This window comes from Salmo salar, chromosome ssa13 (genome assembly GCF_905237065.1).
Source record: "Salmo salar chromosome ssa13, Ssal_v3.1, whole genome shotgun sequence".
Taxonomy (NCBI): Eukaryota; Metazoa; Chordata; class Actinopteri; order Salmoniformes; family Salmonidae; genus Salmo; species Salmo salar.
The window spans coordinates 83,664,950-83,689,672 of NC_059454.1; the positions used below are offsets into that span (position 1 = coordinate 83,664,950).

The window sequence follows — 24,723 nt, forward strand, 5'->3', positions numbered from 1 at the left end:
ATGATAGTAGGACTAAGCGCAAACCAGATGAGATGGCGTATTGCTGCAGAATGCTGTGGTAGCCATGCTGGTTAAGTGTGCCTTGAATTCCAAATAAATTACTGACTGTCACTAGCAGGGCACCCCCACACCATCTCCTCCATGCTTCACGGTGGGAACCACACATGCGGAGATCATCCGTTCACCTACTCTGCGTCTCACAAAGATACGGCGGTTGGAACCAAAAATCTAAAATTTGGATTCATCACACCAAAGGACAGATTTCCACCGGTCTAATGTACATTGTTTGTGCTTCTAGGCCCAAAGCAAGTCTCTTCTTATTGGTGTCCTTTAGTAGTGGTTTCTTTGCAGAAATTCAACCATGAATGCCTGATTCACGCAGTCTTCTCTGAACAGTTGATGTTGAGATGTGTAGGTTACTTGAACTATGTGAAGCATCTGATGTGCAGGCTGCATCTGATGTGCAGTTAACGCTAATGAACTTATTCTCTGCAGCAGAGGTAACTCTGGGTCTTCCTTTCCTGTCGTGGTCCTCATGAGAGCCAGTTTCTTCATAGAGCTTGATGGTTTTTGCGACTTCCCTTGAAGAAACTTTCAAAGTTCTTTACATTTTCTGTATTGACTGACCTTCATGTCTTAAAGTAATGGAGTGTCATTTTTCTTTGCTTATTGAGCAGTTCTTTGCATAATATGGACTTGGTCTTTTACTAAATAGGGCCATCTTCTGTATACCACCCCTACCTTGTCACAACACAATGACTAGCTCAAACCCATTATGGAAAGAAATTCAATAAATGTAATTTTAACCAGGCACACCTTTTATTGAAATGCATTCCAGGTGACTACCTCATGAAGCTGCTTAAGATAATGCCAAGAGTGTACAAAGCTGTCATCAAGGCAAAGGCTGGCTACTTTGAAGAACCTAAAATATACTGCTCAAAAAAATAAAGGGAACACTAAAATAACACATCCTAGATCTGAATGAATGAAATAATCTTATTAATTACTTTTTTCTTTACATAGTTGAATGTGCTGAAGACAAAAATCACAAAAATAATCAATGGAAATCCAATTTATCAACCCATGGGAGGTCTGGATTTGGAGTTACACTCAAAATTAAAGTGGAAAACCACACTACAGGCTGATCCAACTTTGATGTAATGTCCTTAAAACAAGTCAAAATGAGGCTCAGTAGTGTGTGTGGCCTCCACGTGCCTGTATGACCTCCCTACAACGCCTGGGCATGCTCCTGATGAGGTGGCGGATGGTCTCCTGAGGGATCTCCTCCCAGACCTGGACTAAAGCATCCGCCAACTCCTGGACAGTCTGTGGTGCAACGTGGCGTTGGTGGATGGAGCGAGACATGATGTCCCAGATGTGCTCAATTGGATTCAGGTCTGGGAAACGGGCAGGCCAGTCCATAGCATCAATGCCTTCCTCTTGCAGGAACTGCTGACACACTCCAGCCACATGAGGTCTAGCATTGTCTTGCATTAGGAGGAACCCAGGGCCAACCGCACCAGCATATGGTCTCACAAGGGGTCTGAGGATCTCATCTCGGTACCTAATGGCAGTCAGGCTACCTCTGGCGAGCACATGGAGGGCTGTGCGGCCCCCCAAAGAAATGCCACCCCACACCATGACTGACCCACCGCCAAACCGGTCATGCTGGAGGATGTTGCAGGCAGCAGAACGTTCTCCACGGCGTCTCCACTCTGTCACGTCTGTCACGTGCTCAGTGTGAACCTGCTTCATCTGTGAAGAGCACAAGGCGCCAGTGGCGAATTTGACAATCTTGGATTATTCTGGCAAATGCCAAACGTCCTGCACGGTGTTGGGCTGTAAGCACAACCCGCACCTGTGGACGTCGGGCCCTCATACCACCCTCATGGAGTCTGTTTCTGACCGTTTGAGCAGACACATGCACATGTGTGGCCTGCTGGAGGTCATTTTGCAGGGCTCTGGCAGTGCTCCTCCTGCTCCTCCTTGCACAAAGGCGGAGGTAGCGGTCCTGTTGCTGGGTTGTTGCCCTCCTACGGCCTCCTCCACGTCTCCTGATGCTCTGGACACTACGCTGACAGACACAGCAAACCTTCTTGCCACAGCTCGCATTGATGTGCCATCCTGGATGAGCTGCACTACCTGGGCCACTTGTGTGGGTTGTAGACTCCGTCTCATGCTACCACTAGAGTGAAAGCACTGCCAGCATTCAAAAGTGACCAAAACATCAGCCAGGAAGCATAGGAACTGAGAAGTGGTCTGTGGTCACCACTGCAGAACCACTGCTTTATTGGGGGTGTCTTGCTAATTGCCTATAATTTCCACCTGTTGTCTATTCCATTTGCACAACAGCATGTGAAATGTATTGTCAATCAGTGTTGCTTCCTAAGTGGACAGTTTGATTTCACAGAAGTGTGATTGACTTGGAGTTACATTGTGTTGTTTAAGTGCTCCCTTTATTTTTTTGAGCAGTGTATATTTAGATTTGTTTAACACTTTTTTGGTTACTACACAATTCCATGTGTGTTAATTCATAGTTTTAATGTCTTCACTATTAATATACAATGTAGAAAATAGTAAAAATAAAGAAAAACCCTTGAATGAGTAGGTGTGTCCAAACTTTTGACTGGTACTGTAATATATGCTACCGTATATATCATTTACTGCTTTTCACATGCCGTATGATTTACTAGCTAGCATGAAGTGCCATTGTTTTAAAGGGGGGGGGGCTGAATGCACCGATTCGCATGTTTATTTCTGCTGCTCATTATGAAAAACAAGATTTGGATGCTTGTGGGTGTGGTTCGATGTGGGTGTTACTTAAGTAATAATGCCAGAGAAGTCGGTGTTTGGAGGATATATTGGCATGGGTGTTAGGCCCGAGACAAAAGTCGAGGGCCGGCAAACCGTGCCAATATATCCTCCAAACACCGGCCTCGAGGGCATTATCACTTTTATACAACAGGTTACCAACATATTCAAATAAAGATTGACATATTTTCATTAAAAACATTATTTTGATTAATTTATTTCATCCTTCCACAAGATATAGTCCAGACAGAAATCTAGGGTTGCTACCCAAGCAGACTGGTCGTTCGTTCTAACGGTTCGGTTGCCAGAGACGTGACCAAGTCGTTCAGTGTTTTTTTGGGATGTTCTAAATGTTCCATTGCCATACTGGCTGGCAATGTTCTTTTCCCTTGCTTGCTAGCCAGCCAACTACGGCTATCTTACAGTCACGTCAAACAGTGCAGCCAGAATAACAACAGTAGCTGCATTTGTTAAGCTGTTTTCTAGTGACAATCATTTGGATGCATCCATAACAATGAGTTAATGAGGCATGATTTCACCTGGCATAGAAAATGTGCTTACTCCTCAGGACACTGTTGTTCAGAGGAGCTAGCCAACAACACAGCTAACACAATCACTTCAAACCGAAGCTGGAAAGAATGTAAACTAGCCTCACTTCGTTTTGTAACTTTTTTCAAAAGGACATTTCTGTGTATATCCATAAAAATGCCTGCCGATTCATGATTTCGACTGGTTGAGAAACGCTGCCCGCGTGTCCATCACTATGGGACAGCTGGAGCCCGAATTTAAATATTGAAACAGCGTTGCAAATGTCAGCGAGACAGACCGTAAGGTTTATTAAATCTCCACTGAAGAAAACTAAATCTTAGTTGAAAAGAAATTGTGAGATAATGTCTTGATGCTTTTTATAGTGGAAATCAAGTTTATAAATTGCCTGGCTGATGAGACAGTGGATTGCGCAATCAGATGGAACAGAGTAAACAGGCATTTTAACATCATAGATTTAGCTGGTGGTAACTTGTGGAATAGACACCAGCTGGAATGCGGTTTTAACCAATCGGCATTCAGGATTAGACCTACCAGTTGTATAAGTTTTATGTCTTATGTAAACAAGCAGCCGGGAAGTAGTTCTGTACGATGGCCAGTGGCGGGGTCGATAAACCTGGAGGATTCTCCATTATCGTTTAAATCTCCAGTTTGGGAACATTTTGGTTTCCCAGAAGACTACAACGGCGATGACCAGAGAGAGTATGTCTCCACTGCTCAAGAGAATAGCCTACAGTATGCAGCTGCCAACACCTCAAACATGTTGACACATTTACGCCGACGTCACCCCAGTATTCCTACCACCAGATCAAGACGGAAACGCAAGAAATAATGATTTTTAAAAAACCGGCTCCCCTCTGTATTCAAGCACCCCTTCGCAGCTGATTCTGACAGAGCCAAAGAAATTACAAGAGCGATAGGTATGTTTATAGCTGTGGATATGTGCCCATTCTCGGTGGTTGAGAATGGGGAGTTTAAGCACCACGTGAAAGTGCTCGAGCCACGTTATGAACTTCGCCCTCTCACAATGAATTGGCCAATGCACCATGAGTTGCGCTTACTACAGATGGATGAACCGCCAGGGCTACAGAGTTACTTAACATTGACACAGCCCCAGAGTGCCACACACACACACACGCATATTTTTCTCTTTGTAAGAAAACAGCATAGACCTAAACAATGTCTGAGCCATGTTTACATATTTTACACGCATATTGTACTTTATTTTTGTGTTGATGAGCAATCATGTGTTTTCATTTAAGAAAATACAAAGTTTTGTTATTCCTGATTGCGATCCCATCAGTCATTATATGACTCATGATAGAGAACCAGGAATACCAACACTTTGGATTTTCTTAAACAAAAAATAACTGGCATTTCATTTTCTCGCTGTACCTGAACTGTGACAGCAAAACAGCAATATGTACCAAACCGTGGGTTTGGTGAACTGTTACATCCTGAGGCATTACAATGGGCAAGTGGGCATGAATGTAATCCAAACTCAACCCTTACATAAACTGTGAAGACCTCAGTTACACAAATCTCACAAAACTGTTTTGGAATATACTGAACTTAGGACCCAAATTATCCTACTTACACTTTTTAGACAATTTTACCATTGGAAAAAATATTTGACTAATATCGATGCCACATAGGTCGTTCTCAACTAAATACTTTTTTTGTTTGTTGAGTTGCTCTTTAAAAAAGGTCAATCCGGAATTGGCATCTCTCAGCTGTTGATCAAAACATGTGACTGGGTGACCTTGTGTTTCAAATCCTGGATGGCCCCATTATTAACATAATCAAGCCCAATTAAAATACACTGTAAACGTTATACAGCCAGTGCTGATCATGTGCTGATCATTCTACATAGAATGAAGACAGTTCCTCTTATGAGATAATTGTGTGCAGCATTTTCACTGTGCTAAAATATATATTTTTTTGGCACCAACTATTATAGAAGTAAGACATTGTGAATCTAGAAAACATGCAGTCTTTGTGTATCATGTGCAGTAGTGAGGCTGTACTTCAGCGCTGACCCCACAAAGCCCAGTGGTTCAGAAATAAAACAAGCCTGAGGCCCTTTCCAAAGTAGGCACCCACACCAGCCCACGTCTGCTATTGTCTGTGTGTGTGTGTGTGTGTGTGTGTGTGTGTGTGTGTGTGTGTGTCTTTATGGCAGTGCGAGTGAGCATTTTGTTGAGAGCTGGATAAATGAAATATTCCTGGCCCATTGGGTGCGCATGCCATTAGTAGATGTTAGCACTTGTATCAAATAAAGCCATGAAAGTTGCAGAACATTCCTAGATCTGTGCCAACCAAAATAATTACTATGGTAACCAGGGCTGCATGTTAGTGCTTCTCAGCACCCACGTCTTTTTTTCTACATGTTTCCATACCAACCACTGATATCCATAAAGAATTCAATGGACACAGTAACCTTGAGTTTATCTCCTAGAGAAATGTATGTAAACCACTGACTGGCTTTGGGGGTGCATTTCTATAGAGATGCTGCTACAGTGTACCCAAGGGGCAAGGGTTGGATGATTGAATTCTGTTAGATGCCTGAAAAGTCTATAAAAAGGAAAATACGAGTAGTGGGTGTATAAAATGTGACTAAGTGCCACAACCACACGATGGATAAAACAACGGGCACTATATCTAACTGGTAAGGCGATACGTTGGGGAGGCGTAGCAACAGGCCTCCAATGTGTGTGGGCGCAATGCCCCTGGGCTGAATATAATAATTAGAATTCCCTACGCTCAGCTGCCAATCACCATGGTACAAAGCACCTCTCACTCACATGGCTCTCTCAATTCTTATTAGCCAATGCCCATCACCACTGGCGTGATGCAGTTTCTCTGGAGCCCCCCCGCAAGGACAGAGATCGGGCACCCCTCCCTAAAATAAAATCGAATGAGTAAGCCAGACAGCCACTCAAAGTATAGACTAACGATCGCGGTCAATGTGGCTGAAATTGCAGCATGTCTATGCGGCTGCATGCCTATCAAATCGATTATAGGCTTTCTGTGGTGCCAGGGCATGTTAACTACGCATTAACTAATCGATAAATGTTTATTGGTAGGTCCATTTGGTCATAATTTTCTCATGTTATGCCTAACATTGCACAAAAGCTATACACGGTGTCTCAATGCTCCCACTTTTAGACTGCTGGTTGGTGGTAATAACGTAATTACTTGTTCAGTAAAAAAAGTTGGAAATTCAAACATTGCAGATGGTAAAATACATTTTTGATGCAACAGCATACTAATCAGCTACAGATTATAAAACTGTCCGGTATAGGCACCTGCATGACATGAGCCATGCTCACGCTCTCACCCAGCTTTGATGGAAAGTTGTTTTGAGTAAAACCAGTCTATTAAATAAGTCAGTCCACCCTCAAAACACTAGCTTACAAGGGATTGTTTCATTATGCAGTGTCATGACTGACTGCGAAATCCAAATAGGTCAGATCAGATTTGCAACGAATAACTTCAATCAGACCCCCTTTCACCCATGGGGGGGAGGAAATAACTAGTGGGGATTGACACCCGCGTCCTGTGGTAAATCAAGGGAGAAGATCCAGGCTGGAGCTCTCCAAATTCACTAAAAGTTGTGTGCTTTGTCTCAGATATTTTCCCGCTGAAAGTAACACCTTCAAAAGTGAATACAGGAACACTATTTTGAACGTAGAACGTGGGGTATGGTGGAGGCGATCTATAGAACACTAATGTCATTAAACATTTTATAAAAGGAAATACTGTAACTTGGGGAGTACACACACAACATAGCTGAAGTTTCCACACTATGGGTTGTGCATGTAATATGAAAAATGAGTGTTTTTCTTGAGAGGGATGTGATTTTAGAAGAGATAATTGTTTTTTATAACTTTGCACAGTGAGTAATCACCGCCCTGGAGTGAGGTCAGGGTGCGTGCCAGCCTGCCGGAACAGCCCCTTTGGAGCAAAAGGTATAAATGATAGGTAAAGGGGGGAAAAAAAACACATTTAACCAGAAAAGGCATGAAGCAGCAGCTACACGTTTAAAATGGTTTGATAAAATCACCTCCCGGACAATCACTGGTAGAGCTGATTAGCTGTTCTAAGTAAAGTACCTTCGAATTGAAGGAGGACCATCCTGTTACTCTACTCAAACCATCATATTACGCTATTCTCATCACCCCACTGGGGAACCACTGATAAGGCTGGCTAGCCTACCTTCAAAGTAGTATCTTCAAGAGCGAATGGAAGGACAACTCTGTAGTTCTGTTCAGGACTACACGACAAGTCACCGGATACCAGAGAACTAAGAAGAAGGACAACAGTAGAAGACTTGTTGGAACCATTTCGGACAATCAAAGCCTTACAAGCGTGCCGCGAAAAGGCCCAACACCCTTTCCAAGGCTGCCCTGTTCACTGAGAGTTCCCGGCGAACCCAGGCATTTCACGTAAATACATTCATGATTTCTTGCTCAAAGCAGGCGGTGGTTCATGTTCAATGTACATGGTTATTGTAGGTGAGAGTAGTTTCTGAATGTGGCAATGTTAAGTGTCTCTGTCCCTCTCTCTCCAAGGCTTCTTTAACAAGCATCCATGTTGCCGTCTTTCGCTAGGGACCTGTTTTCGGCGTATTACTGGTGCAGTGTGTGTATGTTTATCCTGTGTTCCCATTTAATTAGCTAGTAAATAAATAACCTAATTTGAGTAGTACTGAATGATATGATACGAGGTTATGATTAATAAGTTGACTCTTTATAGATGACATTGGTAAAGACCTTTTAGAGTATAATTCGGGAGATGGTAACTCCTTAAAAGAACCGCTCGCAGATTCTAATGAGTGGTTCGATTAATTTAAATCGCGTAACAATTAAACAGTTAATTAGATAAGTCTTCAGATGAATATCAAATTCAAGTCATGACAGCTAGAGGTCGACCGATTATGATTATTATTTTTTAACGCCGATACCGATTATTGGAGGGCCAAAAAAGCCGATACCGATTAATCGGCCTATATTTTTTTGTGTGTGTAATAATGTCAATTACAACAATACTGAATGAACACTTATTTTAACTTAATATAATACATAAATAAAATCAATTTAGCCTCAAATAAATAATGAAACATGTTCAATTTGGTTTAAATAATGCAAAAACAAAGTGTTGGAGAAGAAAGTAAAAGTGCAATATGTGCCATGTAAGAAAGCTAACGTTTAAGTGCCTTGCTCAGAACATGGGAACATATGAAAGCTGGTGGTTCCTTTTAACATGAGTCTTCAATATTCCCAGGTAAGAAGTTTTAGGTTGTAGTTATTATAGGAATTATAGGACTATTTCTCTCTATACGATTTGTATTTCATATACCTTTGACTATTGGGACTAAAAAATGATCGTGTAGTGGAGCTGCATAAGTGTTGCTCTCCACTTTCTGGAGGATCAAGTTTTGAAATCAGTGGAATTAGAGTATGATAGCTAAAGAAATGGAGAAAACACACGTCTCCGGATTACATCTTCAAACTAAGAGCAACCGTGGTATGGCATTCCTGACAGGGAGAAGCATCCATCATGCATGATGATGTATACAGGTAAGATCTAGCTACATTTTCAGATATTACATGTTTCTAATTTTGCTAGAAAGTGGTTTCATTTCAAGCGAAAGTGTACTGTTAGCTAGCTAGCTATGTCTTAAGCTAAAGTGTACTGTTAACTAGCTAGCTAACGTTAGCTGGCTGGCTCCCTAGTGGACGTTATTCTTTCGTTTCCCAGAGCTGTTTGCTTTTCTAGTTCGAGCTGAATGTTAGGCATTGTTGGCACTTTGTTCATTGTTGTTTAACTAGCTAACATTAGCTGGCTGGCCCGTTAGCTAACATTATGCGATGTGTGTACGTGGCTGGTGTCAGTAAACGTCTGCAAAAAAGCGTAATGAAATTGTTACCAGCAGAGCTGGTTAGGCTGTTTTCATGTTATCCAGAGGTAAACAAATCATCGTCAGAGCGTCAAGTGTGCGCTCTGAGAGCGAAACAAGATGGGTGGGGCTAAAGCTTAAGAAACTGTGAATGATGCTGAATGGGTGTAGACAAAGAGCTCTTCACAAGATACCAACTCATTCAAAGGCGATTTTCTCAAAGTGAGTTTACAAGTTAATCAACTTTCAAAGCAGAATTACTTTCCCATTGTTCCTCAAACACAGTGTATGATATACCATTTTGTAGCTCTGAGTCTACTTTTATCCAACGTAAAAAAATACCATTTCACATTTTGCTACATAAGACCGAATCCAGGTGGTGAGACAAATGTCATTTGTTTTTTTAATAAATTAGCAAAAATGATTTATTTTTTTAAACTGTTTTTGCTTTGTCATTATGGGGAATTGTGTGTAGGTTTAATCAATTTTAGAATAAGACTAACGTAACAAAACATGGAAAAAGTCAAAGGGTCTTAATACTTTCCAAATGCACTGTATAATTAAAAGTCTCATTAAAGAAAGGTTACATTTTCCGGTGCCAACCTCATGTCAGCATCTAGAGGCTGTAGCAAATACGCATAGTCTATCACCTACACTTTGACATGTAGGCTAATCGTGTTGTTTTCTTAACAGAAGAGCTACTGTTTTTTGGTTTTCAAATCAATTTAAATTGACAATTTTGGTTGATGGCCTTCGTGCCCTGTCAGATTGGGCACCTCTTGACAGGCAAATGGCCTTGCCCCTAAAATCAAGAAATTCCAGGTCTGCGAGGCAACGTGACTTACTTCATGATGTATTTGGCTCTGTCCACAGTCTGAGCTTTGACCTTGACCAGAAGTGGGTGGCTTGTGTAAGTCTCATTCTTCCACTGGCCGTATAGCCGGTACCTGATGACCACAGGTAGTACACAGGTGGGTGGGTTAACAGTGACATATTTAATAATACATACACCAGGACCAGCCTGGAATTAGGACCTTGAAATACCAACAGAACACAACAGGGTCGGAGAATAGAACAAGTTGTATAAACTTGTTTGCCATCTCCATTGGATGGATTCAAAATGGATGGCCAAACATGTCAGTTCGAATCGAAAAGGACACCACTATGACTTTGTGTGTGTGTGTGTGTGTGTGTGTGTGTGTGTGTGTCTCACCTGTGCTGGTAGGGGAAGAGTTTGAAGAGGCCCCAGAGCTCCTCTGACATGCAGGCGTTACACTCCATGAGAGAGAGCGAGGGCAGCAGCACCTGGTCTGCAATGCTCAGGAAACAACTTAGCAATGTGTCCTAGGAGGGAACAGGAGCACATCAACCACCAGAGTACAGACCACAGTGAGTGAATACTTACACAATTATATGGTCAAAGATCGCCTCTCCCCTCAGGAGGCAAAAAATACAACTGCACCAGAGAGAATCTTGACTGGCTGCGTCACAGCTTGTAATGGAAAATGCACCGCACTCGACCGCAAAGCTCTACAGAGAGTGGTGCAGACAGCTCAGTATATCACGGAGACCAAGCTCAGTGCCATCCAGGACCTCTATATCAGGTGGTGTCAGAGGATGCCCCAAATAATTGCCCAAGACTCCAGCAACCCAAGCCACGTCTGGCAAACGGTACTGGAGCATCGGCGCTTGGATCAACAGGCTCCGAGACAGCTTCTACCTTCAAGCCATAAGACTGCTAAATAGCCATAAGACTGATAAATGTTTTGTGAAATGGTTACCTGGACTGACCCGATCTTGCACTGCTCTGTGCACACTCACACAAAACCCACACACATCCACTACAAACACGCGCACGCTCTCACACAAAGCTGCTAAGCTGTTCTTTATTTTACTCATCATCATCTATCCTGATTAGGGATGTTAACGGTTAAGCGTGAAATCGGTTAGCTGCTGAAAATACATTTGACCGGTCATGATTATCAATCTATAGATTCATTTGCATAATTTAGTGGAATTAAATTGTCTCGTGTGTATTTGTTACTCGTCATGCATCTTTTTTATCACACGCACATAAAATACAGAGCCTAGTTTGAGGTGCGAGTGGCCTATCACCTGTCAGACAGTGCAAGAACAATTCCTCAAATCTGTTACTGCAGTGAAACATGTGCTTTTATAAACCAAGTCAGTAAGCAACAAATAACAATTCTAAATGCAATCGCATTACCGAATAAAGAGCTACTATTTTTATTGCTCAATCTCAACTCGTAATTAAAGCGTGTCTCCCATTCAACAATCGAGTGCATAAACTATAGTCAAAAAAAGGTAGGCAGGCCATCAGCGCTTCACCAACCACTTAACAAAGTGAGATTGAGGTAGTATAATTGCTGAATACCTGAATGTTTTACTTCACTTCAAATAATGAAGATTGTCTTACCTTGCTTCAAAGTAGCCTAGCCGAAATGTGCATCCCTAATCCTGATTCCTAGTCACTTTATCCTGCCTTCCTTCTCGGGCTGACCACATTTAGTCGACTGGATGATTGTTTGTTTAATAGGCTGTTGGTCGACAGATTTTCTTTAGTCGAGCAGTGGCAAATATCAAATAAAAAAATGTATGTCACACGAGACCTGTCTGATTCACGCCTATCTGAGTGGACTAATCGCACACCATCCCTGCAGCCTATCGTTAATTCCCATAATTTCTCATCTACAATGTTTGTCTGGTTACGGTAATTTCTCTTACAGTAATTTAAATTTAAAAAAAAAAATAATATATATATATATATATATATATATATATATATATATATATATATATATATATATATATATATATATTGCTCAAAGAAATAAAGGGAACACTTAAACAACACAATGTAACTCCAAGTCAATCACACTTCTGTGAAATCAAACTGTCCACTTAGGAAGCAACACTGATTGACAATAAATTTCACATGCTGTTGTGCAAATGGAATAGACAACAGGTGGAAATTATAGGCAATTATCAAGACACCCCCAATAAAGGAGTGGTTCTGCAGGTGGTAACCACAGACAACTTCTCAGTTCCTATGCTTCCTGGCTGATGTTTTGGTCACTTTTGAATGCTGGCGGTGCTTTCACTCTAGTGGTAGCATGAGACGGAGTCTACAACCCACACAAGTGGCTCAGGTAGTGCAGCTCATCCAGGATGGCACATCAATGCGAGCTGTGGCAAGAAGGTTTGCTGTGTCTGTTAGCGTAGTGTCCAGAGCATGGAGGCGCTACCAGGAGACAGGCCAGTACATCAGGAGACGTGGAGGAGGCCGTAGGAGGGCAACAACCCAGCAGCAGGACCGCTACCTCCGCCTTTGTGCAAGGAGGAGCAGGAGGAGCACTGCCAGAGCCCTGCAAAATGACCTCCAGCAGGCCACAAATGTGCATGTGTCTGCTCAAACGGTCAGAAACAGACTCCATGAGGGTGGTATGAGGGCCCGACGTCCACAGGTGGGGGTTGTGCTTACAGCCCAACACCGTGCAGGACGTTTGGCATTTGCCAGAGAACACCAAGATTGGCAAATTCGCCACTGGCGCTCTGTGCTCTTCACAGATGAAAGCAGGTTCACACTGAGCACATGTGACAGACGTGACAGTCTGGAGACGCCGTGGAGAACGCTCTGCTGCCTGCAACATCCTCCAACATGACCGGTTTGGCGGTGGTTCAGTCATGGTGTGGGGTGGCATTTCTTTGGGGGGCCGCACAGCCCTCCATGTGCTCGCCAGAGGTAGCCTGACTGCCATTAGGTACCGAGATGAGATCCTCAGACCCCTTGTGAGACCATATGCTGGTGCGGTTGGCCCTGGGTTCCTCCTGATGCAAGACAATGCTAGACCTCATGTGGCTGGAGTGTGTCAGCAGTTCCTGCAAGAGGAAGGCATTGATGCTATGGACTGGCCCGCCCGTTCCCCAGACCTGAATCCAATTGAGCACATCTGGGACATCATGTCTCGCTCCATCCACCAACGACACGTTGCACCACAGACTGTCCAGGAGTTGGCGGATGCTTTAGTCCAGGTCTGGGAGGAGATCCCTCAGGAGACCATCTGCCACCTCATCAGGAGCATGCCCAGGCGTTGTAGGGAGGTCATACAGGCACGTGGAGGCCACACACACTACTGAGCCTCATTTTGACTTGTTTTAAGGACATTACATCAAAGTTGGATCAGCCTGTAGTGTGGTTTTCCACTTTAATTTTGAGTGTGACTCCAAATCCAGACCTCCATGGGTTGATAAATTGGATTTCCATTGATTATTTTTGTGTGATTTTTGTTGTCAGCACATTCAACTATGTAAAGAAAAAAGTAATTAATAAGATTATTTCATTCATTCAGATCTAGGATGTGTTATTTTAGTGTTGCCTTTATTGTTTTGAGCTATATATATATATATATATATAGTTGAAGTCGGAAGTTTACATACACTTACGTTGGAGTCATTAAAACTCATTTTTCAACCACTCCACAAATTTCTTGTCCTAACCGACTTGCCAAAACTATAGTTTAACATCTACTTTGTGCTAGTCATTTTTCCAACAATTGTTTACATACAGATTATTTCACTTATACTTCACTGTATCACAATTCCAGTGGGTCAGAAGTTTACATACACTAAGATGACTGTGCATTTAAACAGATTGGAAAATCCAGAAAATGATGTAATGGATTTAGAAGCTTCTGATAGGCTAATTGACATCATTTGAGTCAATTGGAGGTGTATCTGTAGATGTATTTCAAGGCCTACCTTCAAACTCAGTGTCTCTTTGCTTGACATCATGGGAAAATCAAAAGAAATCAGCCGAGACCTCATAAAATAAATTGTAGACCTCCACAAGTCATCCTTGGGAGCATTTTACAAACGCCTGAAGGTACCACGTTCACCTGTACAAACAATAGTACGCAAGCATAAACACCATGGGACCACGTAGCCGTCATACCGCTCAGGAAGGAGACACGTTGTCTCCTAGAGATGAACGTACTTTGGTGCGAAAAGTGCAAATCAATCCCAGAACAACAGCAAAGGACCTTGTGAAGATGCTGGAGGAAACAGGTACAAAAGTATCTATATCCACAGTAAAACGAGTCCAATATCGACATATCCTGAAAGGCCGCTCAGCAAGGAAAAAGCCACTGCTCCAAAACCGCCATAAAAAAGCCATACGGTTTGCAACTGCACATGGGGACAAAGATCATACTTTTTGGAGAAATGCCCTCTGGTCTGATGAAACAAAAACAGAACTGTTTGGCCATAATGACCATCGCTATGTTTGGAGGAAAAAGGGGGAGGCTTGCAAGCCGAAGAACACCATCCCAACTGTGAAGCACGGGGGTGGCAGCATCATGTTGTGGGGGTGCTTTACTGCAGGAGGGTCTGGTGCACTTAACAAAATAGATGGCATCATGAGGAAAGAAAATTATGTAGTTACATTGAAGCAACATCTCAAGACATCAGTCAGGAAGTTAAAGCTTGGTTGCGAATGGGTCTTACAAAATAGACCATGACCCCAAGCATACTTCCAAAGTTGTGGCAAAACGGCTTAAGGACAACAAAGTCAAGGTATTGGAGTGGCTATCACAAAGCCCTGACCTCAATCCTATAGAACATTTGTGGGCAGAACTGTAAAAGTGCGAGCAAAGGAGGCCTACAAACCTGACTCAGTTACAGCAGCTCTGTCAGGAGGAATGGGCCAAAATTCCCCAACTTATTGTGGGAAGCTTGTGGAAGGCTACCCGAAACATTTGACACAAGTTAAACAATTTAAAAGTCAATGCTACCAAATACTAATTGAGTGTATGTAAACTTCTGACCCACTGGGAATGTGATGAAAGTGATGAAAATAAAAGCTTAAATAAATCATTCTCTCTACTATTATTCCTAACTGACCCAAGACAGGGTATTTTTACTAGGATTAAAATGTCAGGAATTGTGAAAAACTGAGTTTAAATGCATTTGGCTAAGGTGTATGTAAACTTCCGACTTCAACTGTGTGCGCGCGCGCGCACACACACACACACACACACACACACACACACACACACACTTATTTCCCTCATAAAAATGCAAATCATTTTATAACATTTTTGACATGCGTTTTTCTGGATTTGTTTGTCGTTATTCTGTCTCACTGTTCAAATAAACCTACCATTAAAACTTTTGACTGATCATTTATTTGGCAGTGGGCAAATGTACAAAATCAGCAGGGGATCAAATACTTTTTCCCGCTCACGGTATGTATGTATTAGAGGTCGACCGATTATGATTTTTCAACGCCGATACGGATTATTGGCGGGCCCAAAAGGCCGATACCGGTGCTTGGAGGACCCATAAAGCCGATACAGATTAATCGGCCGATTATTATTATGAATGATTTATTTTTGCACACATATACATATACATATACACACACACACACACACACACACACACACACACACACACACATACATACATACATACATACACCGCTCTGAAGTGACAACGATACTGAAGAGTCTGCTTAGGAGACAAATATTCAACTGTTTGAATAATAAAAATAGAGTTTAAGTTACCTGTGATGAATGCTGAAAAAACAAACTAATTTCTATATGCAGGAAATCCTATTTTAATAATGGGCATGGTAAGAATTGACTACCTTGACACCTTCTAGCAAAATCTGAAAAGCGGTTCCTACATTTATTCCATAGGATATTTTTAGATTAACTTAAAATAAGGTCTGTGTTTGGTTTAGGCTTACACCACCTTGACAATTTTATAACTGTGTAGATATCCATAGGATATAACTCTGATCAATATAAGTGAAGATACATTTTTTTGTAGAGTGGATTTATGAAAATATGTTGACAAACGTTACCTAGTGAGATTTACACGGGTATCAAAACGCCGAGTCGGTTAAGCACAAAACACAGACCTTATTTGAAGTAGATGAAGACATTCTCTATGGAAGACATGAACGGTAAAATAACGAAGGAACCCCTTTCAAGTTCAGCCGCAAGTTATTACAGGAATTATGATGCGTCGACTATTTCTCTCTAAACCATATACCTTTGACTATTACGAGCCTGCTGCTGCCTACCACCGCTCAGTCAGACTGCTCTATCAAATATCAAATCATAGACTTAACTATAATATAATAAACCTTAGTTTCCGGATTTGACCATATTAATGACCTATCATCTTGAAAACATTCTTTCAGTGACATACGGAACCGTTCCGTATTTTATCTAACGGGTGGCATCCATAAGTCTAAATATTCCTGTTACATCGCACAACCTACAATGTTATTTCATAGTTCTGTAAAATTCTGGCAAATTAGTTCGCAACGAGCCAGATTCTGTATACCCTGATTCTGCGTGCAACGAACGCAAGAGAACTGACACAATTTCACCTGGTTAATATTGCCTGCTAACCTGGATTTCTTTTAGCTAAATATGCAGGTTTAAAAATATATAGTTCTGTGTATTGATTTTAAGAAAGGCATTGATGTTTATGGTTAGGTATAGTCGTGCAACTATTGTGCTTTTTTTTAATCATGCCCGTTTGGCGAAGTCTGCTGTCTTTGTTAGGAAGAAATACTCTTCACAGTTCGCAACAAGCCAGGCGGCCCAAACTGCTGCATATGCCCTGACTCTGTTTGCAAGAGAAGTGACACATTTTCCCTAGTTAAAAGAAATTCATGTTAGCAGGCAATATTAACTAAATATGCAGGTTTAAAAATATATACCTGTGTATTGATTTTAAGAAAGACATTGATGTTTATGGTTAGGTACACGTCGGAGCAAAGACAGTCCTTTTTCGCGAATGCGCACCACATCGATTATATGCAAAGCAGGACAGGCTAGATAAACTAGTAATATCATCAACCATGTGTAGTTAACTAGTGTTTATAATTGATTGATTGTTTTTTTATAAGATAAGTTTAATGCTAGCTAGCAACTTACCTTGGCAACGTAAAGCAGGTGGTTAGAGCGTTGGGCTAGTTAACGTAAGGTTGCATCCCCAAGCTGACAAGGTAAAAACCTGTCGTTCTGCCCCTGAACAAGGCAGTTAACCCACCGTTCCTAGGCCGTCATTGAAAATAAGAATGTGTTCTTAACTGACTTGCCTAGTTAAATAAAGGGTAAAAAAAAATATATATATATATAATATTATTCGGCGGCCAAAAATACCAATTACCGATTGTTATGAAAACGGCCCTAATTAAAATCGGCCATTCCGATTAAATCGGTCGACCTCTAGTATGCATGTATGTATACATGTAACTACAGTCTTACTGTTGTCATTGTAGGAGTGGACACATTGTTTGCAGAGCACACAACCTAGGCTACACTTGTTTGGAGCGCTACTGTCAACCTTGAGTAAGGACACGCACCTGATTACACATAGAAGTAGGCTACCTGGCCTGCGTGAAAAATGTAGGCCTATAAAATGTGCCAATTTGGGGATCTGATACCATTTCTTATTGTCTTAACTCACCATCACTGTGGCGTTTCTCAAATATTATTTTCTTCAACTCAAACAGCAATTAACAAAGTCTGTTATTACAGCCATTGAGAAAGAAAATAGTTCCTCAACATAGCCTATGTAAAAAATCTTTCCAGTTCTCTCCCATTCGATAACCACACGGCATGAAAGGGGGGGGATAAACGTATATCAGGTAGGCCTATTTTCTGACTTCTTATCCCTTGCGCAAATAGCCTACCATTTTGTCGATCTGTCCAGAGCTCACTGGCATGGGAAACAGAGGGCCCAAGTTAATAGTTGATACAATGTTTCAACTTCCTTGCAGACAGGCAATAGTAGCCAATGTGATTTAAAGGATATTTTCTACCTGCGGGCTGCAATGTTTTTATTTGTTAGCTTTAAGTAGGCTATTTTTGCATTTTGGTAATGGCAATAAAAGTTACTTTTAGATTTGTATAATTTTAATTTAGAATTGATTAATCACGACAGATTTTGAGATACATTATTATAAATGAAATGAAACTGTTCCACGAAAATGTGCATATGAAAAGCATAACTGGTACGCAGATCAGTAGAGAAGTTACGATAACTTGGCACTCCAAATGGAAAAGGTTGCGGACCGCTGGTGTAGCCTTTTACCGGCAACTTCAGGAGTATAACTAAGGCCAGCAGCAGCGGGAGGAGGGGGTGGAGGGCTCTGGAAAAGGGTTCCCTCTTCTGGTTAGGCTATATTGATCTCTGGCTCAGTCTTTAGTAATTTGTGTGCGTCGCAGTGGTTAAAGCATCATACAAGCTCAGTGGGCTACATATTGTTGATTTTATTCAAAACATAGGTTAAGTCTATATAAGGAAAAACACACGTCTTAATTTCTATCGATTAGTAGAAAGATCAGACCACTCTCGGTTGGCCAATATTTTTTGTGGGTCGGGAAGAACCCTACTTCCTTCATGTACATATTTACCTTTGTTGGATTCTAGCCTGAAATATAGTTATTCATGTTACCACACTAACTTATTGATTACTTTACATGTATAAGGAATGTATATGTTGGGGTCAATGAAGGGTAGATAGTAACTTCTCATACAGCAAGTCCCTGAGTGAGATAATGGGAAGTCCAGAAAGTTCATATTCTGTTTCATGTTTCTAAAGAGGGAGGCGAAGGGAAATAGTTCATCTCTGATAAGGCAGGCCAGCTGTGGAACTAGGGAGGAGCGAGGAATTCGGCTTGAGGTCAAGTCAACAGATGAAGTGAGATGAAACCTCTGGGTGAGGGGCCAGAGGGGCCCACCACAACAATCAAATCGCACACACAAACTTCCACAAAGGTTCTAGCATCAGGCAGGGCCATGACTACGCCAGTGAGAGGAAACAAATAAGTTCCTGCCTAGCAACAGAGATGTATTGGCTGTCTAGATGTGTAAGGAGTTGACCCCACCTATGAGGAGGTTATAAATATATGTGCTTGTGTAATCATACCTTGTCTTTGCAGCGGTATGACCCAGTGGGTGAATATACTTTGCGCTTTTCCAGTCGTCCGTTTGAGTTTGTTCAGAACCTAACACCTTAAATACCTCGTAATCCTACACAATGATCTGGTACTCATTGCATATAGCTCCATTGTTGTGTATTTTATTCCTTGTGCTACCATTTATTTATTTAATATATTTTTAACTCTGCATCGTTGGGAAGGGCTTGAAAGCAAGCATTCCATGGTAAAGTCTACACCTGTACACCTGAATTTATTCTCTGTGCATTCCTCTTGCTGATTAATACAACAAAACTGTTCAAGACACTACTTTGACAACTCACCATTTTGTCCTTGACGTTGTCATTTCTACCCTCACTTTGGTACTGGAGGAACAAAAGAGAACACGAGGACCATTAGTGCGATGAAGCCAGGGTAGGAGGGTATGCCAATACATTTTCCTTTGGTGATCAATAAAGCATCAATTGACTTTAGGGCCTGTACCTCTTTCATAAAGCCCTTGCCCAGGCGTACTATCTTGGCAAAAAGGATGGGGTCATGGGAGAGGTGCGGCCCCAGGTAGCAGAGCATGCTGAACACGTCCCTGCGCAGGTCCTCAAAGCTCTCGGCAGGCCTGGGGGCCCGCTTGTTCCTCAGGGGCCTCATCAAACATCCCTTGGCCCCTTTGGGGACCCCGGCTCTGCAAAGGGAAACACAGGTGAGACAGGGCATACTACAAACAGCAACATAAAGCCTCCACTGCTCTAGTGTTAACACTAGGTGGTTCTGCATGCGACTGTTGTTGTGTGTGTGTGTGTGCCTACAATTAAATGAAAGGCGGGTATCAGAGTTTGTATTATTTTGGCTGGCTGTGTATGTATGGACACTGACATGTCGTGTTGTATTTAGGTGAATGTGTACATTTCTTCCACTAATATGTAAAGAGCACAAAGTGAATCCAGGGGAGCAGGCAGGCACCTGCGGTACAGTGGCTCCACAGTCAGATGCAGCAGCTGGCACAGCGCCAGAGCAACGGCCTTGTGAGAGGTGGCGTAGAAGGCGGGCATCTGGTCCATAATGCTTTGGGCATGGTGCCAGTCTCCGATCCTCAGCAGCGCTTCCAACAGACCCAGCTTCTGGTTATCAGGAGCCTGAGGGTAGAGGGGGAGATGTGGAGTGTGTGGGTGAGCTTGAGTGAAGCTCAGGGCAATTGGAGCAGCAGCAGAAGTTAGTCTGAGAGTAGCTCTTCCTACATCCTTAGGTTTATGACTAGAAGTAATAGCGGAGGGATCTGACAAAGTACAAAGCAGGCCCATTAAAAGAGGTTACGGATGATTTTCAAACACAAAGCCTAGTGAGTAAATCATGAGTCGTAAATATTTTATTTATTTTTACCCCCTTTTCCTCCCCAATTTCGTGGTTACTGTCTTGTCTCATCGCTGCAACTCCCGTACAGACTCGGAAGAGGCGAAGGTCGAGAGCCATGCGTCCTCCAAAACACAACCGCACTGCTTCTTGACACAATGCACATCCAACCCGAAAGCCAGCCGCACCAATGTGTCAGAGGAAACACCGTACACCTGGCGACCTGGTCAGCGTGCACTGCGCCCAGCCCGCCACAGGAGTCGCTAGTGCGCGATGAGACAAGGATATCCCTGCCGGCCAAACCCTCCCTAACCCGGACAACGCTGGGCCAATTGTGCGCCGCCCCATGGGCCTCGCGGTCGCGGCCGGCTGCGACAGAGCCTGGGCTCGAACCCAGAATCTCTGGTGGCACAGCTAGCACTGTGATGCAGTGCCTTAGACCACTGCGCCACCCAGGGGGCCATATGAGTCGTAATTTTCTCCAGCAGCACTGGATGGGAACAAGGAACTGTAGAAATCTGTCGACGTACCTGATGCTGCACTTAATTCATGTGTGTGACTGACACAACCAACTGTGACACAGCATAGTAACAAGGCAGTGTTGTCAGGGAGAGGCTGAGTTAACTAGCTAGAGGACGAACTGATATTCTGCTCATCCAATGTCACAAATTTTTTGGGCCAGGCTATTTTATAAAAAACTAAAAGCACTTACGTCAAACTGTGAGCTTAATGTTGAAAGATGTTTGTGAATTTGTCTCCCAGTGTGTTGGAAAGCAGACGGAACCAGGTTCTCCTCTAGGATTTTGCCTGTACTTAGCTTTATTTATTTTTATCATTAATCCCTAGTCATAAGCATACCCATAACATGATGCAGCCACCACCCTGTTTAAAAGAGTGGTACTCAGTGATGTATTGTGTTGGATTTGCACCAAACATTACACATCAGGACAGAGTTCATTTCTTTGCAGTTTTACTTTAGTTCTTTATTGCAAACAGGCTGCATGTTCTGGAATATTGAAATAGATTTTTTTTGTGCAAGCCACTGGAAAACTATTGAAACCGTTATTTGCTAAATTTAGCATTAGCATGACGTGGGCACTCAGATGACAGATGCAATCTGACAATCTAGATCTTGGGCTGGAGGCCGAATTTATTTTAGAAACATGGCTCACAAAAGCCTTCAGTGTTGCTCTTCGTTTCTTTTAACGTGGGAGGGGGGGGCTGCTGCAGCCTCAACTAACAGACCTCCTTCTGGCCCATCAATCACTGTCTGTCTGTCTGTCTGTCTGTCTGTCTGTCTGTCTGTCTGTCTGTCTGTCTGTCTGTCGGTGGTGGTATGCACAGCCCTGCCTCAGACAGACACTGAGTGACACCTCGTTAACACACAACAATAAAGCCTTTTCCCTTTCCTTCAGCAGCACACAGAGGCAGCCTTATAAAGACTGGGCTTCATCATGGCAATTAAAGAATGACACTTAGTGGAAGTAGACTTGTGCTTTAGTGTGGAACAGTTACCCAAATGTGGAGACATGTATTTCAAATAGTAGAAATGTGTGCGAGTGTAACATGAGATTACTTTACCTTGTCGTTCTTCTCCTCCTCTTTCTCCCTCTCCTTGTCCTCAGTCTTCTCGGAGGGCACCACCACCATGGTGAGCTTGCGGGCAATCTGCTTGGCCTCTGTGATTTCTCTCTTGTGCTCCTCTACAATGCTGGCATCCAGTGGCATCAGCTGGGAGGGCAACGCAGGCTCAGTCATACATCAGGTAACATTTTATAGCACCAGGCATTTAGACTTCTCTGTTGGATCACATGTTGCACAATCTGGCATGCACTGAAGACAACCAATGTTAGTAAAATCTTTGATATAGAATTAAACATAATTATACAATTATGCCTTTAGAAAGTATTTACACCTTTACTTTTTCCACATTTTGTTGAGTTACAAAGTGGGATTAAAATGGGTTTAATTATCAGTTTTTTGTCAACGATCTAGACAAAATATGTCAAGGCGAAGAAGAATTCTAACACTAGTGAAACATTTATAGAAAAAAATGAATATACATTGATTAGATAACTATTCAATCCCGAGTCAATGGCAGTGATTACAGCTGTGAGTCTTTCTGGGTAAGTGTAAGAGCTTTGCACGCCTGGACTGTACAATATTTGTGCACATTATTATTTTTTAATTCATCAAGCTCTGTCAAATTGGTTGTTGATCATCGCTAGACAGCCATTTTCAAGTCTTGCCCAAGATTTCCAAGCCGATCTAAGTCAAAACAGTAAATAGGCCCCTCAGGAACATGCACTGTCTTTTTGGTATGCAACTCGTGTATATTTGGCCTTGTGTTTTAAATTATTGTCCTGCTTAAAGGTTAACGTCTCCCAGTGACTGTTGGAAAGCAGACAACCAGGTTTTCATCTAGGACCTTGCCTGCGCTTAGCTCTATTTTGTTTCTTTTTAATCATAAAAAAACTCCCTAGTCCTTGTCGATGACAAGCATACCCATAACATGATGCAGCCACCACCATGCTTGAAAGGTTGACGAGTGATACTCAGTGATGTGCGATGTGTTGCTCCAAACATAACACTTTGTATTAGGGACATCATTTCTTCGCAGTTTTACTTTAATGCCTTGTTGCAAACAGGATGCATGTTTTGGAATATTTAGTATTGTGGATTAACTACAACGTTGTTGATCCATCCTCAGTTATCTCCTATCACAGCCATTAAACTCTGTTTTAAAGTCACCATTAGCCTTATGACTGTATCTTGTATAACTCAGTATATTGATACAGCATCCAAAGACTAATTAATAACTTCACCATGCTCAAAGGGAAATTCACTCTCTTCTTTTTATTAGCAATCTACTAATAGGTGCCCTTCTTTGCAAGGCATTGAAAAACCTCCCTGGTCTTTGTGGTTGAATCGGTGTTTGAAATCCACTGCTCGAATGAGGGACCTCATAGATACTTGTAATTTGACTCAAGACAATTCAGATTTTCATGTTTAATTAATTTGTAAAGATTTCAAAAAACAATTCCACTTTGACATTATGGAGTACTGTGTAGGCCAGGGATTTCTTTTTTAATTTAAGCTCTAACAACAAAACGTGGAAGAAGTTGAGAATGAACTGTATTATGTGAGACAATGCTCTGTAGGTGTGAGTTGAGATGCTTACGTGCACATAGATGTCCTCCAGCTCTATAAGGTTGTGATGCAAGAGGGCGGCAGCGATGTGGTAGAGTGACGTGGGGGTCTCCTCATTGGGCTCCTGGGAGGACAGTCAAGGAACACTCAATACATACTGAGGAACAGCTAATGGATATGGGGGGGGTGGGGTCTAGTACAAATCAGAGAAATTCACTCTGTCTTTTGATCCCCAACTTGAAGCTAAAGTGTATATTTCAGTGACTGGCAGCTAGGGATGCACGTCGGTCAATTTTGCTTCTGACTAACCGGCCCTCATTAACCGTTTTTTTTTATTTTTTTATCCCAAAACAGTAAAATGACACGACCAACAGAAAATAATATGTATACATACAAGGAATGGACATGTTTCCTAAGAGCTTCATGAAAACATGCAACAATAGCAAGCCTATTGTCTTATAGTCAAAAGGCTATAGCATATTATTGAGGATGCAACTGCTGTAATGTAGCAGCTAATAAAAAAAAAGCTGTTTTCAAACATTTGCCAAAATGCAATTCATGGGAAAACACTATTCTAAAACAGAGCATCTAATGCGAGCGGTTACATATGTGACCCGTTTCAGGGGGGGGTCACTACCTCACAAGGCGGTCTGTCACATGTGACAGAGATGAAAATCTCAGCTAGAAACTTAGAGGGGAATCTAATAGCAACAACTAGGACAGGTTGCTAATATGACTAAGATTCTGTCTCTGGATTCTGGACAAAGTTGATATGAAAACCAATAGAACAGGAGATAATTGCTGGTTAATGGCATGAGTCTTTATGGAACAATTGTCTCCACTTTTCTATGGTTGGATTTTGGCTAGGCTACTTTGAAGCAAGGTATAACAACCACCAAAGCTTACATTGTAAATTGGTGGGTGACATGCTTATAACCTGCCTACCGTTGACTAAATTCTACGCACATCGAATCGGAGGAACGCTTT

General features: G+C 42.2%; 1 protein-coding gene across 4 annotated transcripts in view; it reads right to left on the bottom strand.

The window, feature by feature from the left end:
* LOC106567846 (THO complex subunit 2) overlaps nucleotides 1-24,723 on the bottom strand; it is a 72,800-nt gene that overhangs the window by 36,651 nt on the left and 11,426 nt on the right. For all 4 annotated transcript variants that reach the window (XR_006758365.1, XR_006758364.1, XM_014137650.2 and 1 more), the window contains exons 9-15: nucleotides 23,768-23,860; nucleotides 22,168-22,317; nucleotides 20,200-20,372; nucleotides 19,726-19,921; nucleotides 19,566-19,607; nucleotides 10,473-10,603; nucleotides 10,105-10,206 (exon numbers count right to left, since the gene is read on the bottom strand). Coding sequence is in view for 2 of the 4 variants with exons in the window: in XM_014137650.2 (XP_013993125.1) it covers nucleotides 10,105-10,206; nucleotides 10,473-10,603; nucleotides 19,566-19,607; nucleotides 19,726-19,921; nucleotides 20,200-20,372; nucleotides 22,168-22,317; nucleotides 23,768-23,860 (887 nt within the window). In the remaining 2 variants the exon portion in view is untranslated. The remainder of the gene's footprint in view (nucleotides 1-10,104; nucleotides 10,207-10,472; nucleotides 10,604-19,565; nucleotides 19,608-19,725; nucleotides 19,922-20,199; nucleotides 20,373-22,167; nucleotides 22,318-23,767; nucleotides 23,861-24,723) is intronic.